Consider the following 22,661-nt stretch of genomic DNA (forward strand, 5'->3'; position numbering starts at 1 on the left):
GAAATTTCAATATGAGAAAAGAGGAAGTAAAGAGAGAGGGTGGAGAAGGATAAACACTTGTACATAAATCTAAGTTAAGGATAGATTATGAGAATGTGTCATCTAAGTGCTAAATAAAGATTTCTGAAACAGAAGGGTCACAGTGTAAGGGAAATCCTAACCAGTAGTAAATAAACTCAGCAACTTCAAAAAGTTGGACTGGGGTGTCAGAAAGGGAGAAAGTAAAAACGGTCCAAGATCCTCTTGGATTGTGGGGAGTAGAACAGGGGACAGAGAAGTACAAAAGAGGAAATGAAAGTACTCTAGAGTTTGCAACTGTAGAATTGGGTTCAGGTGAAATGGGAACAGAAAATGTGTGCTTTGATGGGGAAATAATGTATCTTCGTGACATAAATGATAGACTTAAAAGCATCTGACTATAAGAGCAGGGAAAAGAAAGGCAACACACCCCAAAAATATGAACATGAATTTATTAGGAAGTCATTTATTCACCTCTGGTCTCTTTCCCAATTAAAAAATTATAGCATCAGTGTGAAACTTCATTAATAAAGTCACACTTAATTTCATTAAGAAATTTCACACATTTCTCTTGTGTGATTTACTCTCATTGCTCTCTTGTTTGTATGATTTGGAGATGGGATTGGGAGTAGAGAGGACATCATTTTCTTAAATTTCTAGAATCGTGGATTTTATGATTGATGAGCCTTCAGCATATTTATAGACCCCATCAACTGAGGATGCTTCTTCTCCTAGCATTTGACAATAAAAATCACCTTTGCCTGACTCATGTCTTCTTGCCATTCAGGTCTTATTTCAAATGTCACATCTCGGAGAGGCCTCTCTTAACCATCTCATCTAAAACAGATGGTCACTTTCCTGCATTATCCTATTTGTGTACCTCAAAACGCTGATACTCTTTGACTGATTGGTTGACCTTCTCTCATTCCACTCACATGGAAACTCAGGGAAAGCAGTAACTGTGCCTTTTTGTTGCCCATCTCCAGCACCTGGAATGGTGTCTGGCCCAGAGTAGGTGGTCAACAACATTTATTAAATGAGTGAACCATGTCTATTTCCACATCAAATTCTTACTGTTTTCACCGTATACTTTGTTTTATACCTGTGATCATCACAGTCCTTATCCGGGCTGAGATGAGCTCTTCCAAGACAGGTTTTGTCTCTTCCTTCAATCGATTCTCCAAGATCAGCAGCCCCAGAAATATCAGGTCTGATTCTACTGTCTCCCTGAAAATACATGTATAGATGTATTGAACAGAAATAACACATATTACGGCTTTTTTTTTTTTAGACGGAGTCTCGCTCTGTCATCCAGGCTGGAGGACAGTGGTTCAAGTCATTCTCCTGCCTCAGCTTCCCAAGTAACTGGGATTATAGGTGCCCACCACCACGCCCGGCTAATTTTTGTATTTTTAGTAGAGACGGGGTTTCACCATGTTGGCCAGGCTGGTCTTGAACTCCTGAATTCAAGTGATTCACCCACCTCAGCCTCCCAAAGTGCTGGAATTACAGGTGTGAGCCACCACACCCAGCCACATTATAGCTTTCTTACGGGAAGTAAAACAAAAAGACCCCTGTCATAGTGGTTCCATTCACTCATTCAAGCACTGTTAGGTGCTGATTAGGGACCGGGAGTGATCCAGAAAGAGAACAGAAGTGGACACAAAGGCTCTGGAGACGTTTACTCTAACTGAATGAAGAGGAAGAGGAAGAGAGTGTTTATTAAGCAAAAGCTTTGCTTTAACCTTTGCAGAAAATGAGCTGAAAGCCCATAAGGGTCTCCTCCATCTGTTGTGGCTAGCCTGATTTTCATTGCCTCACCTGTTACTCACAAAGGGGAGTTTTAGTTCTGGCACAAAGCATGAAAAATAAGGGAGGTGCAAAGAAAAATAAAATAAAATGCCAGTTTCTCCAGCAGGCAAGTCTATAATCAATATTATTTTAGCCCCAGGAGATATGAGGTCATAATCTCAACAAACAGGCCTCTCTATTCAGGTAAAGCTCATCCCTTTCTTTCTCCACCGGCTGGTAGCAATGATCTTCTGCATCAAGCGTGAATGTTTCTGCAAATAGGTGCAGCCTTCAAGGCTCCTATCCACCCCAAGAATATTTTCAGCGATATTCTACAGAACTGAGTGCAGGGAATATATTCAGGATCAGGAGTTCAAAGATTCTTCCATCATTTATTTATCTTAGACACAGATAGAGAACAAGACACCAGCACTGCCTAACTCTGGCTGAAATACAGATGAAAGTGGCACCCACTCAGACTCCTTGCCTGTCTCAGTAGTGGGTCTCACATCAGCTACGGTCATGAACTAGCGTTAGTGATGCTCCCAGGAAACTGCTAAAGCCTCCACGGAGCCACAGGAAGTGGACACAGTTTGAACTACTCACCTCAGAGCAGGCTTGAAAGAATGGCACTTCCCATTTTCTGAACCTATCATTTAAATCTCTCTATGATCTGGTTCCAAAATATCTTTCCAGCTTCAGCTATCACTAAACTCCTCACCCACCCTCATTTCCAGCCAAGTTGAACCACTAACCATGGGTTTTCTGTCTACTCAACCATCTCTAGACATTTGCTTTAGACTGCTGTAAGACATTTGTCCCTTACTTCATAGAAAAGGTTGTAATTTCCCCATGATCCGCTATTGAAACCCTCCCGATGTTCTGAGCCTTATACCACGTCCCCCACAAAGGCTTCCTCAGATTGAAATCATTGCTCCTGGACAGGCACGGTGGCTCATGCCTGTAATCCCAGCACTTTGGGAGGCCGAGGTGGACGGATCACCTGAGGTTGGGAGTTCGAGACCAGCCTGACTAACATGGAGAAATCCCATCCCTACTAAAAATACAACATTAGCGGGGCATGGTGCCAGGCGCCTGTAATCCCAGCTACTTGGGAGGCTGAGGCAGGAGAACAGCTTGAACCCAGGAGGTGGAGTGAGCTGAGATCACACCATTGCACTTCAGCCTGGGCAACAAAAATGAAACCCGTCTCACAAAAAAAAAAAAAAAAAAAGAAAAAGAAAAGGAATAATTGCTCTCTTGGCATATTACTTATATTTCACTGTAACTCACATTTTATTTGCCCATGTTTTATTCTTGGGCTTGTGTTTTGTCACACTGTCTCAGCTCCTTGGGAACAATCCCACCTGATTCAATGCTGTACTCAACACCACTCGTGTGATGCCCAACACACAGCAAGTGCTCAGCAAATGTGTGCCTAGTTGAAACGCTCTGAGGCCTGTTGGGACCATTTTTTGCCAGGTAATCTATGGAAATTCCTAATCCAGAAATTTTACTGAGTTCAAGAAACAGCACCGAGAAACAGTGGCAGAGAATATGCAGAGACTGTAGTAGCAGAGACTGGGAAAAGTATTATAACAGATGTCCAAATCAGAGTCCCATCGAGTCAGAGAGGAGGGTGCTATCATTTCTGGGTGGGGTGATTGGAGAAGGCTTCCTGTAGAAGATGATATTTAATCTGGTGTTTGAAGGATAACTTGGTTGATGCCTGATTGAGGGCTTATAGGGTAAATGCACCTGATAGCAGTAACTACTTAGCATAACCTTAGAATGACCCTCTATGGCAGATGCACCTGAATGTATGTTCCAAGCTAGGAAATCTGGCTGTGGCCAACCCGGAGATTTGTTCCTTGTCTCTGAGGAACTTCTGAGCCCCCATCCCGTCTAGTGGAACATGTGCCAGACCATAAAGGGAGCTGAGGCCCTGAGTTGTGAGGTGGATGAAGGTTGCTGGGCGGATGTCATCAAGCAGTCAAGTGAAAACGCTATACAAACTGCATGATGTTTGCAGGCAGCGGCGCTTTTCCTGCACAGCTCACCGCCACTGGAGTATAGGAAGGCAGATACGTTGTCCACTTTGCTGCCACTGGACTGTTTCTATATGTAAGGTGGTTCTCCTGTCCAGTCGGCTGTTATGGGACTCTCTCCCCTGTAGGTGAGCCCCTAATAAAACCCCACGCCTCCTTTGCTGGCTCTGGGTCTCTTCTTCAGCCTCTTGAACCTGGTGCCTTCCCTATTGAAGTGCATGGGGGTTTGGCACAATAGGTCTTCCAATCTTTCTCATGGTCCTGGTACTCAGGCCCCAGGCCTTGGTTATTTCTGCAGATGACATGACCTGAGCCAACCACAAAGTGCCAGATTAGGCCAAGAAAATGGCTGCAGGGTCAAACATCTGCCATAGCCTGTGGCCTACCTTGGCACTAGTACTTCTAACTCCTCTGGCTTATGGCCTTTGTATGGTTCAAGGCACAATAATCACGAAGCTGGAGTTCTAATGTCAGCCCTACCACTGCCTTGCTGTGTGAGCATGACTAAATCACTTTCTTTGCCTGGTAAACAAGTTCTTCCTTTCATGAGCATTTAATCTGAACCAAAAAAATTAAAAGGAGTAATTCCTTAAAGGGTCTTAAGCTCTGAAACTTGGAATGGCATTCTATCTCTTCTGGCTTCCTGCACAGATATTATGCCTCCTCCCGAAGTATCTAAAGATAATAAAGAATGATAAGTGTAATATATAGAAAGCATTGTCATCCCTGTGATTACATTTCATGTTCTTAAAATCCATATGACTTTTAAAGGATGAAATATGCATAAAGTGGGCCAATAACCTTTGAAGAGATTATGATACCAATGCTGGAAGCACCCTGAGTAACCACACACAAAAAAACCCCAAAACAACAGCAAGAATGTTCCATCCTAATCAGGAGTTCACAAAGGATAATTAAATTAATTTAGCTATGTGTATACATGGTGGTGATGTGCTTTAAGACAGGAGAGGCAAATTGATGACCTAAGATCAAATCCTAGTTGAGAATTTGTGATTTGTGTTTAGACCATACAAGATTTTAAAAAGTTAGAATTTCAGTACCTTTAACCAGGACATATACTCTCCTGCGCGCCACAGCCCTCACTATTCCCCATTGCTCGTGTGTCTCCACAGTAAGTGCTTTGTTATGTGCATGCATTTCAAAACCACGAGTTTGCAACTTGTAATATGCAAATATCATATTATGACAATGAGAAGCAGCAGCATGGTAGCCAGACTCTTGCCATAGCCCTTGGCAACAGCCTGTCAGGAAACCAAGTTTAATTCCCAATTCTGCTCTGTCCTTTTCCTTCCTTGGACCCAAGTTTCCTCTCCTTCAAAATGCGATATCCAATCTCAAAGTTTACTTTTAGCTCCCTTACTTGAGTGACCCTGAACTAAGTTGATGAAATTACAACAGAATACAGAATTGTAGTAGCCAAAGTTTCAGGGGTAGCATGAAACTGGCCCCCCGGGAAAAATGGTCCAACCAGCCCAAGAAATGAACACAATGAGCCACTTCCCACTCTGGGCCTCATTTTACCCATTCACAAAGTGAGAGGGTTGAGTCACAGCAGTCCTTCTAAGCAGAAACAGTCCTCCCTCTAGAGGACATTGTGGATTTTTTTTTTTTTTTGCATCTATGCAAGACTTTCTGCAAAGACCAGCACACAATGAATAATTATCCCGCATCACACATGCCTTTTGAATATCCTACTGGACATTCATGAACACTGAAAACACTGAAAAAAATTATTATACTTTCCTAAGTATAATAATATACTTTAGGCTTATACTGTATATATTTTACTATTATTATAGAATATACTGTACTATTATTATATATATAATATTACTATGTTATATTAAACAATTACAAAATTGTTTATTAAAATTTCCCTAGTTTATATGTGTTACATATAAACACAAAGTATTTTTCACACTTGTATTCTTTTGAATTTTGCAGAAATGTAACTACCTGTACTATATAAATTGGGAGGAGGTTGTACTGTTTTCTTCAGAGTTTTACCAAGACTTGTTAACCACTTCACAGTCACCTTACTGGTGGCAAGACTGAGGTATCTGAGTCTGCAATACATAACATACCTGTATCAGTCTGTATTTGTAGATGTTGCAGCCTCAATTATTCTATACGTAGGTACAAGCAACTTGTTACTTTATTTTGTGTTAGTGGAGTCAGCTGAGCATTTATTAAACTATCACCTTTGTGAAACATTGTATGTTTTGCTTTTATTTTTACTATATAATGGGTCATTATATATTTTTACAAAGAATATGTGCAGATAATATGTGAATTTTATTTTAGAATATTAAGAGTTTAAAAATATAGTTACAAGAGAGTGTTGACTCTGATTAGGTTGAAACAAATAGGTTATACTTTCCAAATGTAAAATCCTAAATTTAAAAATGAGCCTAGATTAGCTCCACAACAGCATAAGCAGTGGTGGCTGACATTAAGTGTTAGAAATGACATGAAAGGTGAAATAAACATGATACCTGAAAAGAGTGGAATTAAAAAAAATAAAATTGAACTCAAATACTGCAGTTTTGGAGCTGTTAAGCATCTCTATTTTAACTCTAAAATGTAAAATTTAATCTATAGGTTAAAATCTTTCTCTAGTATGGCACCTCAGAAGTTTTCCTTGTTTTTTTTGTAGATGTCACCAAGATTATATCATCTAAGCTGTATTTATTTGTTTCATTAAACTGTGTATTTCCTATCAAAAATTTTTTCTGGTAAATGTCATGTTTCATAATTCCCAACCAATCCACCAACTATAATTTTTTTAAAATGGGGGTATGACCACAATTTCAAATTCTGAAACGCTGATTATATTTCTATGTCTGCTTTCACAAAGCTGTAAAAATCACATCATATTAAACATCTTATATGACTATTTCTCATAAAATCCCCCAGTGAGTGTTCACATTATCTTTGGGATTTAGGCAGGGCAGGGATTACTATATCCCTATTTACCAGTTTTCAGAGACATGTCATGCACACAAATTCAGCAAGCTACATTGCTCTGTCCACCACCTAGAACGCCTGAGTCCATCCCAGTCTAATGCCCTTGACATTCCAACCTGGCACATCTTTCCATCAAACCTTTCTGCTTTATCAAAATCATCCCCATTTACCTCGTCAAGGTAGTAGTCTGGTGGTCATTTTCCAGCTTCTTGTAGGCCAGTGCTATGACTCGAAAGCCCTGTGTCGTGTAAATCTGAAGTTCGCTAACAAAACTAGTGGGTACTGTTTAGAAAGAAACACAGGGTTAGTACGCAGTATTTGCTTAGGCAGTACTGGCAAAGAAATTCTTTACAAACATCCAACTTTTGCCCAAGAAAACACACCTCTACAAAGATATGTAAACAAGTCAGTTGAAAATTCTAAACGTAACTACATTGTCAGGGTGGACCTCTTCAGATATAATGAAGCTAAAATGAGAAGGAAGCATTTGAAACAATAAAAAAAAAAGATAGGAAAAGTGTAAAATTCTTTTTTCTTCAGTTTAACCAACAAACATTTATTGAGAATCTACTATCTGCCAGGCATTGGCTATGCAGAGAAGAAATCACAAGCTGTACACCCAGAAATAAGACTTTACACCTACAACTATCAGATCTTTGACAAACCTGACAAAAATAAGCATGGGGAAAGGCTTTCCTATTCAATAAATTGTCCTGAAATAACTGGCTAACTATATGCAGAAGACTGAAACTGGACCCCTTCCTTACACCATATACAAAAACTAACTCAACATGGATTAAAGACTTTTAAAACCTAAAATTATAAAAGCCTGGAAGACAGCCTAGGCAATACCATTCTGGATATAGGCACAGGCAAAGATTTCATGACAAAGATGCCAAAAACAATTGCAACAAAAGCAAAAATTGACAAACGGGATCCAATTAAACTAAAGAGCTTCTGCACAGCGAAAGAAACTGTCAACAGAGTAAACATACAACCTACAGAACAGGAGAAAATTTTTGCAAACTATGCATCCAACAAAGGTCTAATATCCATCATCTATAAGGAACTTAAAGAAAATTTACAAGAAGAAAAAAACAAACAACCTCATTAAAAAGTGGGCAAAGGACATGAACGCTTTTCAAAAGAAGATGTACATAAGACCAACAATCACACACACACACAAAAGCTCAACATCATTGATCATTAAAGAAATGCAAATCAAAACCACAATGAGATACTATCTCAAACCAGTCAGAATGGTGATTATTAAAAAGTCAAAAAACAGCAGATGCTGGTGAGATTGTAGAGATAAAGAAGTGCTTATACACTGTTGGTGGGAGTGTAAATTAGTTAAACCACTGTGGAAGAAAATGCAGTGATACCTCAAAGTCCTAAAGACAGAAATACCATTCAGCCCAGAAATCCCATTACTGGGTATATAGCCAAAGACAGGTAAATCATTCTATTATAAAGATGCACATGCATATATATGTTTATTGCAGCACTATTCACAATAGCAAAGACATGGAATCAACCTAAATGCCCATCAATGGTAGACTGGATAAAGAAAATGTGGTACATATACATGATGGAATACTAGGCAGCCATAAAAAAGAATGAGATCATGTCCTTTCAGGGACCTGGATGGAGCTGGAGGTCATTATCCTTAGCAAGCTAACATAGGAACATAAAACCAAACTTATATGTGGGAGCTAAATAATGAGAACACATGGACATACGGGGGAACAACACACACTGGGGCCTGTTGCGGGTGGAAGGTGGGAGGAGGGAGAGGATCACGAAAAATAACTAATGGGTACTAGGCTTAATACCTGGACAGCGAATCAATCTGTACAAGAAACCCCCATGACACAAATTTACCTACGTAACAAACCTGCACATGCACCACTGAACTTAAAATATAGGTTAAAAAAGAACGAAATTGAAAAAAACTCACAAATTCTGCTCTAAGGATTTCTGTCTAATTGAGTTACAGCCAGCAGACTAACAATGCAATCAAATGAGATCATTGCTATGATCCAGGCCATTGCAGCATGCTATGGAAAGCGTTTGGTGGTGTATATACCAGCCTGGGAGGAGGTGGTTCAGTAAAGGAAAGATTCTGGGGCTGAGGGAGAATCATGAGCTTAGGCATGGAGGCATGAGAGTAAGCTGTGAAGAGTTAGTTCAGCTCAGGAAAAGCACAGGATGAGGAGTGGTGAGGCCCATCTGGAAAGTTCACTGGGAGTTCAAACCTGAAAGCCTTATATATGATCCTAAAGAAATTTGAGATTATGCTGCAGCCTATGAGAGAAACTAAAATAATCGTAAGGTAAAAAAATCTGCTCACAGTACAGAGGGCAAATCAAAGTTGGGGAGACCGGAGGCAGAGGGTCAATCCACCAACTATTGAAGTGATCAAGAATGATGAAAGCATGAGCAGATGCAGTGAAGGACCATGGATTAGCAACTGATGAGACAGAGGCACGAAGGGGGAGCAAGAAATCAGAGATGACACGTAAATGGGGTGGTGGCGGGGGATGGTGCTACCATGCACCAAAACAGGAAACTGGGAAATACAGGAAATGAGAAAGACATGCTTGGTTTTCGTATTGAATTTGGAATGCCAGTGAGCCACCCAATTGGTGATGACCCATAGGCGATTGAATTAATAGATCAAATGCTGTGGGAACATAATTATCTGGAGATACAGATTTGCCAGGTGTAATCCAAGTCAAGTTACAGACCTGTCTCAGGTTGGCAAAAGCTGGCGACCCTCTCTGGTGCACCTTTCATGAATGCCAGTCGGTCACCTCCCATCTCTTGGACAATGACTGTCATTCTTTGCAGTGCCGATGAGAACGGGAACTGATGCAGGATTGCGATTCCTTCCACTGGGACCTGGTTGAGGGATGGGGAAGGAACATGCCGATACAGCTTCTAGCTACTGGGCTTTAACCACTCCTTCCGTAATCTTTATTTTAACAAATAAGGGGGAAGGTCTCACCCATTTTCACACCTGAAATTCAAAGACACATCTGTGACCTTTCAAAAACTGGGGGCCAGAAGAGAGTTTCTCTTTGAGTTTGGGTGTTGTGGGGTGAAGAGCAAGCAGGGCTTACCTGGCTGGCTGTTCTGCGGGGCTTAACTACCATGGCATGTGCCGGCACTCCCTTGATGTGGAGATCGTCCCCAGAAAAAGCCATTTCCTATTTCACAAATAGGATATTTCATTGCAGAGATTTATTTATTGTTTGCCCACTGATGCTATGCTTGAACCCTCCCCTTGAGAAAATCCTCAGACCACCTCAATGTGTTTTCCGTGTCTCTTCCCTCAGAGGTGAACCAGATTTATTCCACCACAGAAAAAAAAAATGCATTGAAAATGCTGCACAACTTGAAGGGCAGACACTTTTGAATTATTCATGCAATTTATCTTGTTTTCTCTGTTGGAATGTGCTGTGTAAAGGCTCATTCTCCATTTCTGAAGAGCCTAACTTGAAAGTCATGAGTACGAAGGGCCAGACTTCTTTTGTGTGAAGCAAGCACCTTTCTGTCGTTCTTTTCCTGCACTTTACAGCTCTTCCTGCCCTTGCACGTCTGTCTAATTTGGATGGATGGTTCTCAGGGCTGGGGTAGGGCAGGGCAGAGACTGTGATATACATGGTTAATAATCAGTAATTGCTATAATAATGACCCTAAATTATAGTCAAAGGGACCTTTTACCCAAAGACAACACAGTGCTTTGTAATCATCTCATTGAGTGGCTGACAAGGTCCCAGAGAGGAAACTGCAATCCCTATTTAAAGATATGGAATCAGTAACCCAGAAAAGATGGAGGATTGGCAAAGTTATATTAGACTGCTATGAAATAATGCTCCAGGAGATTTGGAAGGGACCCTGAAGATTGTCTCTTTCAGTGGTGCTCCCAGTGTGCCACCAGAGGCGAGAGCTATATGCAGCTCAGGAGAAAAGAAGGGATTATAGCTAAGTAGTCAGGGATACAGGTCCCTTAATTCTCATCTTTAGATACCACCTTTTATTTCAACTGGAGTAACTCCAGCTATTTAGTCTTTAGAGTGTTTCTGGAGAATGTATCCTTTTACAAGAAGATTCCAGATTGTTTGTCTTGTTTTGTGTTATGTGAACACCACTGGTCTAATGCAACTACGCTTTGTGGTCATGAGAGCCAAAGCCCCAACATGAGAGACAGCTTAATGGGATTCAGCAGTCAGTTAAAGCAGAGCCAAAACTAGAATCGGAAAAGCCAGATTCCTGAACTACACCGTTGGCTCTTAAATCTAGTTTAGAGTCTCAACAAAAGCTCTTTAGTGGTTTTCCTTTTTGTTCTTTCTAGTCTTGGAAATAAAATCAATACTAAATTAATACAAATAAGACTTATAGTCACCATGAATCTATGAGTTATCCTGAGCACTGGAGAAAGCAATGTTTTCTGATCCCCATATTCTGGAAAATCTTTGAAACCAGACAATGCTTGGAGAACAGTACAGAGACAAGAAATAATTGCATAATAAGTACAATTATATTAATATGATCGAACCTTTAATATTTGCCAGGCATAGTGCCAAAGTTTTTTTAATGCATCATCTCATTTAATCCTCACAATCTCATTATGTAGATGCTATTATTAGCTTCATCGTACAGGTGAGGAAACCAGCCTTAGGTTGGTTTGCCCTTCACTACCAAATGTACTCCACATTGGAAACCTCACCTTTTATAAGAATTAGATAGCTCTGATATTGCCTATGTTGCTCTGGCATTGAAGAAGCTTCTCAGATTCTCTGAAGAGCAGAGGCTTACCCAGGTGGTGCCCTCAAACATTTTGAGGTCCAGAGGGTCTCCCTGGATGGTCCCATCAAGAAGGATCAGAGAGTGGCAGCTGGCCATCGCCGCACACAGTGGGCCCCATGGCAAAGCCTGGCCCGAGGCAAAGCTGTGAACTTCCTGAAAGCTTAAGGAGAAAAGGAAATGGGTTTCCATTCTATCTCCTCATGCAAAAACAGAGCATCTTGGAGGTGAATAAACATCTTTATAAAAAATAATTTAATATGCTTTGTTGCATTAATAGCCACTCTCCAATCCTCCCACATTAATAGTGCTTCATTCAGCCAAGTAAGTTCACTGAGTATGAGAAAGGTCTCTGAGTTTTTTCTTTTTATTTTGGATACAGGGTCTCACGCTATCACTCCGTCACCCAGGCTGGAGGAGGACAGTGGTGTGATCTCGATTCACTGCAACCTCTGCCTCCCAGGTTCTAGCGATTCTCCTGCCTCAGCCTCCTGAGTAGCTGGAATTACAGGCAGCCACCACCATGTCAGGCTAATTTTTTGTATTTTTAGCAAAGATGGGGTTTCACCATGTTGGCCAGGCTGGTCTTGAACTCCCGACCTCAGCTAACCCACCTGCGTCGGCCTCCCAAAGTGCTGAGATTACAGGCGTGAGCCACCGCGCCCGGCTAAAAACATTTTTCAAAAGAACATTGCATCCCCCTCTTCCACCCTGGCCTCTTGTGTCCATATCCCAACCATTATCCCCAACATCTCATTTTAGATGAGAACATAGTCTCATCTAAAAAGCTATTAAAATACAACTCGAATGTTATGTGATATAGTCTCATCTAAAAAGCTATTAAAATACAACTCGAATGTTATATGCAGGGTTCCTTCACTACTTCAGAGTGGAGGCCATTAAGTTCAGCTTTGGTGTCACAAGAAGAATGTCATCTGCAGCTTGGTTAGTCACAGCCCCTTCTCAAATGTGCAGCACAGACATTGGTTCTCAAAGCAGCTTATCCTATTTGGAGGACATCTGAACGGTGGAAGCTTCATCCTACATCGGGGCAAAATCTGCTCCTGGGAGCCAGTGAGAATCCACTTGCTCCCCCTCTTCTACATGCCAACTTCTTTCAAACTTATGGATCAACTCTGCCATCCCCCTTTTACCCTCTCTCCCTCTGGTGTTGCACAGGAACCTCTAGCTGTTCCTCTAATAACAGTTTTATCAGGCCTCCCTCTCACCTTCCTTATTCTTCTTTTTTGGAAAAGTTCCTAAATTTGTCATTGTCTGATCCTGGAGACCACATTTCAAGACAGACAATTACTTCTGATAATATGGACCCTGAATTTCTTTAAAGATAACCTTAAGTTGCTGTAGCCCTTTGTTTTGAAAGCAAACATATCGCAATGTTAACTCACAATTCAGCCACATGGCTTCCTGGCTTTTGCATTCAAGCTTCCTTTTGTCACACTAAGAGTTAAAAAATGTCCTGGCTTCATATTGACCCTATTAGTTATATTCATTATTATGTACTAAAAGAGCAACTCATCTTGGTGGTTTACCGCACACTCGATGGTATTTTAGTAAATATCTAAAAGGAAGAGACCACCAGCAGTACAGTTAACACAGAAACTTAAACTCACACTGAAAAACAAAATACAGATCAGAAAAAAAAAATCTTATTTTTACTATGAGACGTACACTGTCACTAGTCTGTAATTCCGAGTATATAATTCTGCATTCCAGAGGATTGGGCCAGACTCTGTTTAGCACAGCAAATACATAAAGCTCTCTATCATTCCTGTCTGCGCATTTTTATCTGAGTATTTCTGGTTATCAATCCCTGATAGCCTTTAATAGTTCTTAAAGTATCTGGCGCAACAATCAGGGCTTTTTGGAAAGGAAGAAATATCACAGATCAGCTCATCTTTAACAAGAAGGTATTTAATAGCCTGTAAGTCAGGTGCTCACTTCTTACCTAGAATTAATTCTGTTTTGTTTCATTTTATTAATTAAATTTGTCATTTTTTATTTTAAATTGTTTTAATCATTGGAATTCAACTTTGATTGGAAGGCAGGAAGGCAGGAAGGAAGGAGGGAAGGAAGGAAGGAAGGAAGGAAGGAAGGAAGGAAGGAAGGAAGGAAGGAAGGAAGGAACGAAGAAAGGAAGGGAGGGAAATGAATCATTTACCTAAACATTATATTAATTGTTATTACTTGAATATAACAAGTCACTTTTAGAAACAGAAAGTTTCCAAAGTTTTATGAATAGTTTGGTGTCAATCGAACAAGAAGAACATTCAAAAGACAGAATATATTGAGTTCGTTTTAGATGAGCAATTACTGTGCACCTACTATTTGTGCCTAGTACAGAGCTACAGCACTAGCAAATCTAAATAAGAACAAGACTGCTCTCAAGATGCTCACATATTTGAATAAATGTACACATATTTTGTAGAAGCTGAAACAGAAAAACACTAATGAACCATGAGACAAAGTATATATCCAAATCTATCTTCTAGGAAAAACGAAAGAACTTTAGAGTTTAACACTTTAAGAGACTTCTTCTGTACACTAAAGTGGTTAGAAGCACGAGGATCACTTTTTTAATCCAGGAATTAGACTTGTTTCTAAATAGCATTTTAATATGACAATTATTAAACTATATGTAATTAACATATTTTATTGATAAATTACATGTCATCTGTATAATGCAAAAGAACCACAAAGAACCTTTCATGTACAAAATGCTTTGTGATTTAAGTTATAAGTGTTAGAGGAAAAAACTTTCATTTTCAAACAAAACGTAAACGTCAAGTGCATCAGAGATTTCATGTTCTGATTCCACAGGAGTTCTTAGCGAGTTGAAAAAGCGGGCAGAGACGCAAACTCAAACATGGCCACAAGAGGGCGCCAGGAGAGGGCTGTGCAAATCTTTACCACACCGTGCTGAGAACTGCCAAAACTGTCTTTTCTTGCTAGGAAAAAGGAGTTTCAGCCAGGCGCGGTGGCTGATGCCTGTAATCCCAGCATTTCAGGAGGCCGAGGTGGACGGATCACCTGAGGTCAGGAGTTTGAGACCAGCCTGGCCAACGTGGTGAAACTCCGTCCCTACTAAAAATACAAAAATTAGCCAGGCATGGTGGCGGGCACCTGTAATCTCAGCTACTCGGGAGGCTGAGGCAGGAGAATTGCTTGAACCCAGGAGGCGGAGGTTGCAATGCACCAAGATCATGCCACTGCACTCCAGCCTGGGCGACAAGAGCGAAACTCCGTCTCAAATAAAAAAAAAAAAAAAGAAAGAAAGAAAGAAAAAGAAAAAAGAGTTTCCAGCAGCCGGAAAGTAGAATTCTCAAAATCAGAATACCAAGAAAAATGAGTACACTAGCTACGGTTCTACAAATGTTTCTCCTCCTGAAATTCAGGATACAAAAGTAAGAGCAGTGTTCTTCTTCCTCCTAGCACATCAAGAGACTTCAGCTTGAACAAAGAATGTTACCTACTTAAAGGACAGTGTCCTGGTAATGTCTAAATTATTTATACTGGGTCAACTTCATGCTGGGAGCAAATTATATTTTAGCAAGGATTTGAATGCAATGTCAAAGCTTCATCTCCCGGATTTGTGAATGGCCTGGGACTGGGTTGGGATGGGGGTAAATGTGTGTGTTTTAGTGAGGCTTTGAGGAATTCAAGAAGAGAAGTTAAAAGAAGATACTTTGGCAAACATTGTCCACCAAAGCCAAAGTCCAAATGTCTCCATTAGTAATTTCAAGAGAAAACACGGAATTTTGGAAAAAAGACACTAGAATGCATTTAGTCCAAGGTACTCACCCATTCCTATCGCAGGACACGACTCCCCAGAGGTCCAAGCCATCCCTTGTTAAGGTGCCTGTCTAAACAGAAACAAATGCTCCATTTACTCTGAAGATCCAGGCAAGGCATGGTGGCTCATGCCTGTAATCCCAGCACTATGGGAGGCTGAGGCAGGCGGATCACTCGAACTCAGGAGTTTGAGACCAGCCTGGGCAACATAATGAAACCACCTCCCTACTTAAAAAAATAGTAATAATAATCCAGTGGCTCCATAGTGAAGACCGCATAGTGCAGATAAATAAGGTATTTTTGTAATGAGAAAATACTTCACAAACATATTAACAAGATCAGCACTTCAAGGAGGGGCACAATGGGTGGGTCTCTGGAGTGCCCGTTGGAAGCATTGATGAGCTTATGCCAGTTGTCTAACAAGCTGGCACTTAATCTTTTCGAACTTTAGTGTCCTCCATAACAACAACAAAAAAAGTATCTTCCTCACAACTTCAGAGGATTGTTTTGAGGATCTAATCGTAGACTGAATGGATGGGAAAGTCCTCGATATAAAATGGGTGAGTCCTAGTTTCATAGCAGAAGTTTAAAATATGTCATTAAAATAAGGAATAGAGTGAAATTTTTACCTACATGGCACTGTGTGTGAACAGACTCGAAAGAAATGGTTTGCTATTTGGTTAAAAAAAAAAAAGATGGTGATATTTTTCTCAGTGCAACATAATGGTTAAGAATTCAGGTTAGGTTTAAACACCAGTTGTGTGACCAGAGCAAATTAATCCTCCTAAATATAAGAGCTCTTATCTGTGACATGGTCATAATCTCAGAGAGCTGTGGTGAAGATTAAATGGGATAACATAAAGTGTTTCATTTAATATCTAGCATACAGTAAAAGCTAATAATAATCATAATTATTCATAATTATTGCTCGTTTTTTATACAAATTCAGGTCACAATTATCTCTCCCACTCCTGTTTCTTTTTCCAAGTCCAAGGATATAATCTCACAAATAGAATGTCATTTCTTACATTGCTAGTTTGATCACAAAATAATAAAAAAAATGGTGGCAAGAGTCATGTTGACTTTCTGTTCTTGGTAGATCTTTCTGATATTCCAATAACTATAAAATACAGCCCTGATCCCATTAATTCTCAACTATCAAAACCTTCAGTGTATTGCTGAATGAATATAGTTTCAGTTTGGGAAAATAAAAGAAGTTCTCAAAATGAATAGTAGTGATGGTTGCAGAACAGTGAGAAGGTACTTAATGCCAGTGAACAGTACACTTAAAAATGGCTAAAATAGTAAATTTTATGTTATGTGTATTTTACCACATTTAAAAAGCAAATTAAAAAAAGAAGTCAACAACAGCAACAAAAGCCTACAAATAACTCTCCACTGCTTAAAATATATGTAAACAATTTCTTAGCCAGACATTCAATGTCCACAGATAGCCTCTCCCATTACCAACATCCTGCTCTAGTCAAAACCACACTCTCTTGCTTTCCTGCCTCCAGGCCTCTACCCATGCTCACCTGTTCACAATGCCCTGAAAGGCATTTCCATCTTATTCTCTCACAACTCCCACCTTCACCTCAGCATATGTGTGTACAGACTAAATAAATACAATAAAAAGACAGTAGAATAAGAGGCTGGTTGGGAATAACTGGCAAATAATCAAGAGTAATTTTAAGCAATAAGCTACAGATGGGAAACTACATCAAAAGTTTGATATGGGTCTCATAGTAAGGCACAGTTTAATAAACTCTTCCTTTTTTATTTGTTCATTAATTCAATCAATATTTAATTGCACACTAACTATATGCCAGGCAATATTCTTAGCATCAAGGATACAGCAGTCACGATGGTAAAGGGTTTAAATTTTCTTCTTTGTATGAAGGTTTTGACTGCAGAGAAACAGGATGCTATTTTAATTGCTTTTCATAGGATATTGCAGCTGGAAGGACCCAAAAAGATTCTCCTATTTAGTACCCACTTCTCCTCTAAACCTTGGACTCTGCGAGCTCAAGAGACATAACTTTCTCAGATCACGCATCTAACCAGGGATAAAATGAAGACAGGCACCCACATTCTATGTCTCCTGCCTTGCAAGAGGGTAAAAGTAGATATACGTGATGACAGCAATGGTAAAAATGATGATAAGAATAAGGATGAAACACACATACCTTGTCAAAGCAGACAAGGTTTAACTGTCCACATACATTGATCCTCTGGGGGCTAATGCAGAAGATGCCTCTCTTCTTCAGCCTCCTCTGGGCATAGATAATGCCTGTGGTCAGAGCAGCAGGTAGAGCAGGAGGAACCGCAATTGTGATGACGTCAAGGGCTTTCCTCACCACCTCCTCTGGAGGTTCCTGGATGACAGTCATTCTTTAATTATTACAGACAAATCACTGATGAACAGCATATGACTCTTTGCCTTTTTTTTTTTTTTTTTTTTTTGAGACGGAGTTTCGCTCTTGTCACCCAGGCTGGAGTGCAGTGATGCAATCTCGGCTCGTTGCAAACTCCACCCCCCGGGTTCAAACGATTCTCCTGCCTCAGCCTCCTGAGTAGCTGGGATTACAGGCACATGACACCACGACTGGCTAATTTTTGTATTTTTAGTAGAGACGGGGTTTTGCCATGTTGGCCAGGCTGGTCTCGAACTCCTGACCTCATGTGATCCACCCGCCTTGGCCTCCCAAAGTGCTGAGATTACAGATGTGAGCCACCGTGCCCGGGCTTCTTTCTTTTTGTTTACTTCTTTAGGTCGAATTTCAAGAAATGATATCAGTGGGTTAAAGGCATGACCATGTTTATAGCTCTCACTCTTTTTCCCCAAATAGCAATAAAAAAACCATGTGATTTATATTGTTACCAACAAAGAATAACCTACTAGTCTGCCATGACCTCACCAAACCTGGGTGTCTGATTTTATTTAAAATCCCTTGCTCAATAGCTCTAAAAATGCTACTTTATTGAAATAAATACATTCTCAGATTGAAAAGGAAAAATGGTATAAAGTATGAGGAAAAGAGAAGTACATTGATATATCAATAAATAATTGTTTTATCTCACTATCCCATGAAACCTGTTTGTTATTATGGAACTTAGTGATCAATTGCTGACTGGGATCTGGAAGTCTATACGCAGGCTTCAGTGCCTGGCTTTGTTTCCCAGGTTTGTAAACCACATCCTAGATTAAGGCCAACATGTACAGTACAAAATATATACATATATATATATATATATATATATAGATGAGTGTGTATGCATTTAATAAAAGAGCAAAGACAGCTTACCCCACTAAGCACATAGACACACAGAGTATAGATCATCCCAATGGTGGCTGTTCCTACAAGGCATAGGAGGAACCTGATGGCATCCCTGTACAACTTAAAATTCATTGGCTTGGGGTAGAGAATGGATCTCACAAGGTCTCCCTTTGCAGTGTTGAATCCTGGAACAACAAACACACACCCCACACACTCAGGAGACCAGTGCTACTGCTAGTGCTCTTCCAAACCTCAACACTGCCTTTGTTTTTCTCTATTGATATTTGAACAGTGTTTAAGCTCAAAGGCAATTGAAAAATAACTAGAAAAATACATAAATGCTAGAACGGAAATCTCTATCTCAGAGCCCAGTACTCTCTCTGGCCTTCCTTCCCTCTACTTCCAATTTCAATGCATCCTGGAGATAGAAAACCCCCGTACTGGGTGCACAGCACAGCTTTGCCAAATAGCATTTTATTTTAAGAAAATGACTCAAACGTGTGCACACACATGCATGTCACTTGAATTAAAATTAAGTGGTCCAGTAAATACTGATGGACTCACTTTTCTAATACTTTGCAATGTTAAATTTTCAGTTTCTAGCCCACCCTAGAAAGAACTTGGGATTCAGGATGAGACGACCTGAGTTCTAGGTCCAGCTCTGTCAATTGCTGGCCATGGTATTTTTTTAAGTTCATTTGAATTGTGTGGCCTCAGCCTATTCATGGGCATAGTAGAAACAGTAAGCATTTCTGCTCTGCATGTTTGATATGGTGAAAATAGTTTATATACTGCAAAGCACATACATAATAATTATTGTTATCAGTACTATCATTTTTACTAACAGGTATATGCCATAGTTCAATTGGTATTTAAAATATATGAATTTATATATATTTGATGTGCTTTGTACCTGTAAGTAAGACTTCTCCTTATCTATGGGTACAAAAAAATGGAAAGAATAAATAAGACCTACTATTTGATAGTACAAAGGGTGACTATAGTCGATAATAACTTAATTGTATATTTTTAAATAACTTAAAATGTGTAATTGTATTGTTTGTAACTCAAAGGACAAATGCTTGAGGGAATAGATACCCCATTCTCCATGATGTGCTTATTTCACATGGCAGGCCTGTGTCAAAACATCTCAGGTATCCCATAAGAATATACACAGCTACTATATACCCACAAAAATTAAAAATTAAGAAAAATATGATTATAAAGAAAAAACAGCTTCTCTTTATCTAATAAATTTAAGGCACTAGACAAACTGGGCAAAAATATACCATTAAAAATAAGAAAAAGGAGGTGATGCTAACCAGTCTGCAGTACCACTGCTCTCACAGTCCCAGAGCAAGCTGCCTTGGCCTGGATAACCTCTGTTCCACAGAAGAGGACATGCCGTTTGTAATCCGCTTCACTCTGTGTTTTCCAGGGCACAGAGCTATCCATCTTGGGTAATGGAATTTTGGTGACTGGAATACTTTCTCCTACAGAAAACAAGCATCTTGTTTTGTGAGGCAGGATGGCTTCCCTCATTTAAATCATGCCTGCACCCACTCATCATACAACAGACATTTTTTTTGTGAGCCTACCATGCGGCAGAGACAACCCTAGGTATTGGGGATATGAGCATAAATACAGTTCTTACTTCTGAGAGGTCTGTAGTTTAGAAAAGGAGACAGATATGTAAACTAATAAGTATAATACAATATTATAAATACCATGGGTACTGTAAATCAAACACAGATGTCAAGATAGCTGGAAATAACTATTTAGGGAACCGCAAGCTGTGCAGTCAAGAATGTGGAGTGTGGAGAATAAAGGGCCATTAGAGCTATCTAGGAGCCAAAGCATGGAGAACCCTAAGTGTCCACAGATATGTCTAAAGGCACTGGTGGGCTGGGCACAGTGGCTCATGCCTGTAATCCCAGTACTTTGGGGGGCCGAGGTAGGCAGATCACCTGAGATCAGGAGTTCGAGACCAGCCTGACCAACATGGAGAAACCACAGTTTTGTAAAAATACAAAAAATCAGCCAGGTGTGGTGGTGCATGCCTGTGATCCCAGCTACTCGGGAGGCTGAGGCAGGAGAATCACTTGAACCCAGGAGGCAGAGGTTGTGGTGAGCCAAGATTGTGCCATTGCACTCCAGCCTGGGCAACAAGAGTGAAACTCCATCTCAAAAACAAATAAATAAATAATAAATAAATAAAGGCACTGGTGACTGAAGGAGGATGTGGAGAGATTTAACCACTTTAATCAGGAGAATAATATCATATTTATGTATAAGAGAGAGCACTCTGTCCATAGCACAGGGAATGAATCAGTCTGGTGAGGTTGGAGGCTGGGTATCCAATTGGGAAATAATCACAGGAATCCCAGTTGCAAGGGATGAGGTCTGAACTATGACAGCTGGCAGTGGGAATAGAAAGGAAGCACTGCATTCAGGAAACAAGGAAGTGGCCGGGTGCAGTGGCTCACACCTTTAATCCTAGCACTTTGGGAGGCAGAGACAGGCAGATCGCTTGAGCCAGGAGTTCAAGACCAGCCTGGGCAACATGGTAAAACCCTGTCTTTTCTAAAAATACAAAATCAGCCGAGTGTGGTGGTGCATGCCTATAATCCCAGCTGCTCTGGAGGCTGAAGCACGAGAATCACTTGAGCCCTGCGGGTGGAGGTGAAAATGAGCAGAGATCACACCACTGCACGGCAGCCTGGACAACAGAGTGACACTCTGTCTCAAAAAAGGAAAGGAACAAGGAAGTAAGAAGCTACAAAACTTGAGAAAATGTTTGTATTGGCAGGTCATAGGGACAGAGAAATTTACAATGCTTTTCTAGTTCCTGACTTGGGAGAATAAGCAGAGGGCAACATTATTCCTCAATATAGGGATTATAGGAGGAGAGAAAGAATTGTCTTTTGGCCACTGTAAGTTGAAGTTGCCTTGTAGAATCACCATGTTGAGATGCCTTGTAGGCAATTTGAGATTTATCTGGATTTGAAGTTCAGATGAGAGGCCTGGACTAGAGGTATTTAGCCAGAGCTCATCAGGTTATAGATGATAATTAAAGTCACAGAAACAGACAAGTTTATTTACAGACCAAGTATAGAGTGAGAAGAGGAAAGGCCAAGGATGTAGCCATGAGCAGCACCAACAATTCAGGAGACAGAGGAAGAGGAGCAGCAGAAGAAACTGAATGGGTATAGTCAGTGGTAGAAGAATTTGGAGAGAGAGAATTATCTTAGGAAGTTATAGAGAAGATAGTTTTCAGAAAGAGAGCTGGTCAGAATAGTCAAATGGAACAGAGAGGACAATAAGTTGAGAAATTTAAAGAATCAGGCTGGGCACAGTGGCTCATGCCTATAATCCCAGCACTTTGGGAGGCCCAGGAGGGTGGATCACTTGAGGTCAGGAGTTCAAGACCAGCCTGGCCAACATCGTGAAACGCCGCCTCTACTAAAAATACAAAGTTAGCCAGGCATGGTGGTGCACACCTGTAATTCCACCTACTTGATAGAGGCTGAGATGAGAGGATAGCTTGAACCCGGGAGGCAGAGATTGCAGTGAGCCAAGGTCAAGCCACTGCACTCCAACCTGGGTGACAGAGTGAGTGAGACTCTGTCTCAAAAATAAAGAAATTTAAAGAGTCCACTGCATTTGGCAATTGGGACTTTGGCAACTTTTACCAGTGCAGTGGGAGAGGCCTATTGCAGAGGCCTGAAGTGCTAATAAAAGGTAGTGAATGAAGCTGTGAAATAACTATGGCCTGTTCTGAGGAACAAGTTTCTAAAGTCTTCTGCTGCTCTCTGCAGAGTGGCCAATAGAAAGTCGGAGTTGCATTACAGTATATTAAGGCTACTTTCATTAGGAAAATGGTACTTGGCACTGCAGAAGTCCCAGCATTACAGGA

The 22,661-nt window shown here is 40.4% G+C and overlaps 1 protein-coding gene across 1 annotated transcript in view; it reads right to left on the bottom strand.

Annotated features, from left to right (window-relative positions):
* The window catches only part of ATP13A4 (ATPase 13A4), a 161,359-nt gene that overhangs the window by 52,082 nt on the left and 86,616 nt on the right, over positions 1 to 22,661 (bottom strand). Inside the window, exons 10-18 of the mRNA XM_054479920.1 lie at positions 20,068 to 20,238; positions 18,773 to 18,930; positions 17,654 to 17,842; positions 15,477 to 15,538; positions 11,670 to 11,820; positions 9,971 to 10,057; positions 9,596 to 9,749; positions 7,016 to 7,127; positions 1,121 to 1,245 (exon numbers count right to left, since the gene is read on the bottom strand). Coding sequence (XP_054335895.1) covers positions 1,121 to 1,245; positions 7,016 to 7,127; positions 9,596 to 9,749; positions 9,971 to 10,057; positions 11,670 to 11,820; positions 15,477 to 15,538; positions 17,654 to 17,842; positions 18,773 to 18,930; positions 20,068 to 20,238 — 1,209 coding nt within the window. The remainder of the gene's footprint in view (positions 1 to 1,120; positions 1,246 to 7,015; positions 7,128 to 9,595; positions 9,750 to 9,970; positions 10,058 to 11,669; positions 11,821 to 15,476; positions 15,539 to 17,653; positions 17,843 to 18,772; positions 18,931 to 20,067; positions 20,239 to 22,661) is intronic.

Source organism: Pongo pygmaeus, chromosome 2, assembly GCF_028885625.2.
Source record: "Pongo pygmaeus isolate AG05252 chromosome 2, NHGRI_mPonPyg2-v2.0_pri, whole genome shotgun sequence".
Classification (NCBI taxonomy): domain Eukaryota; kingdom Metazoa; phylum Chordata; class Mammalia; order Primates; family Hominidae; genus Pongo; species Pongo pygmaeus.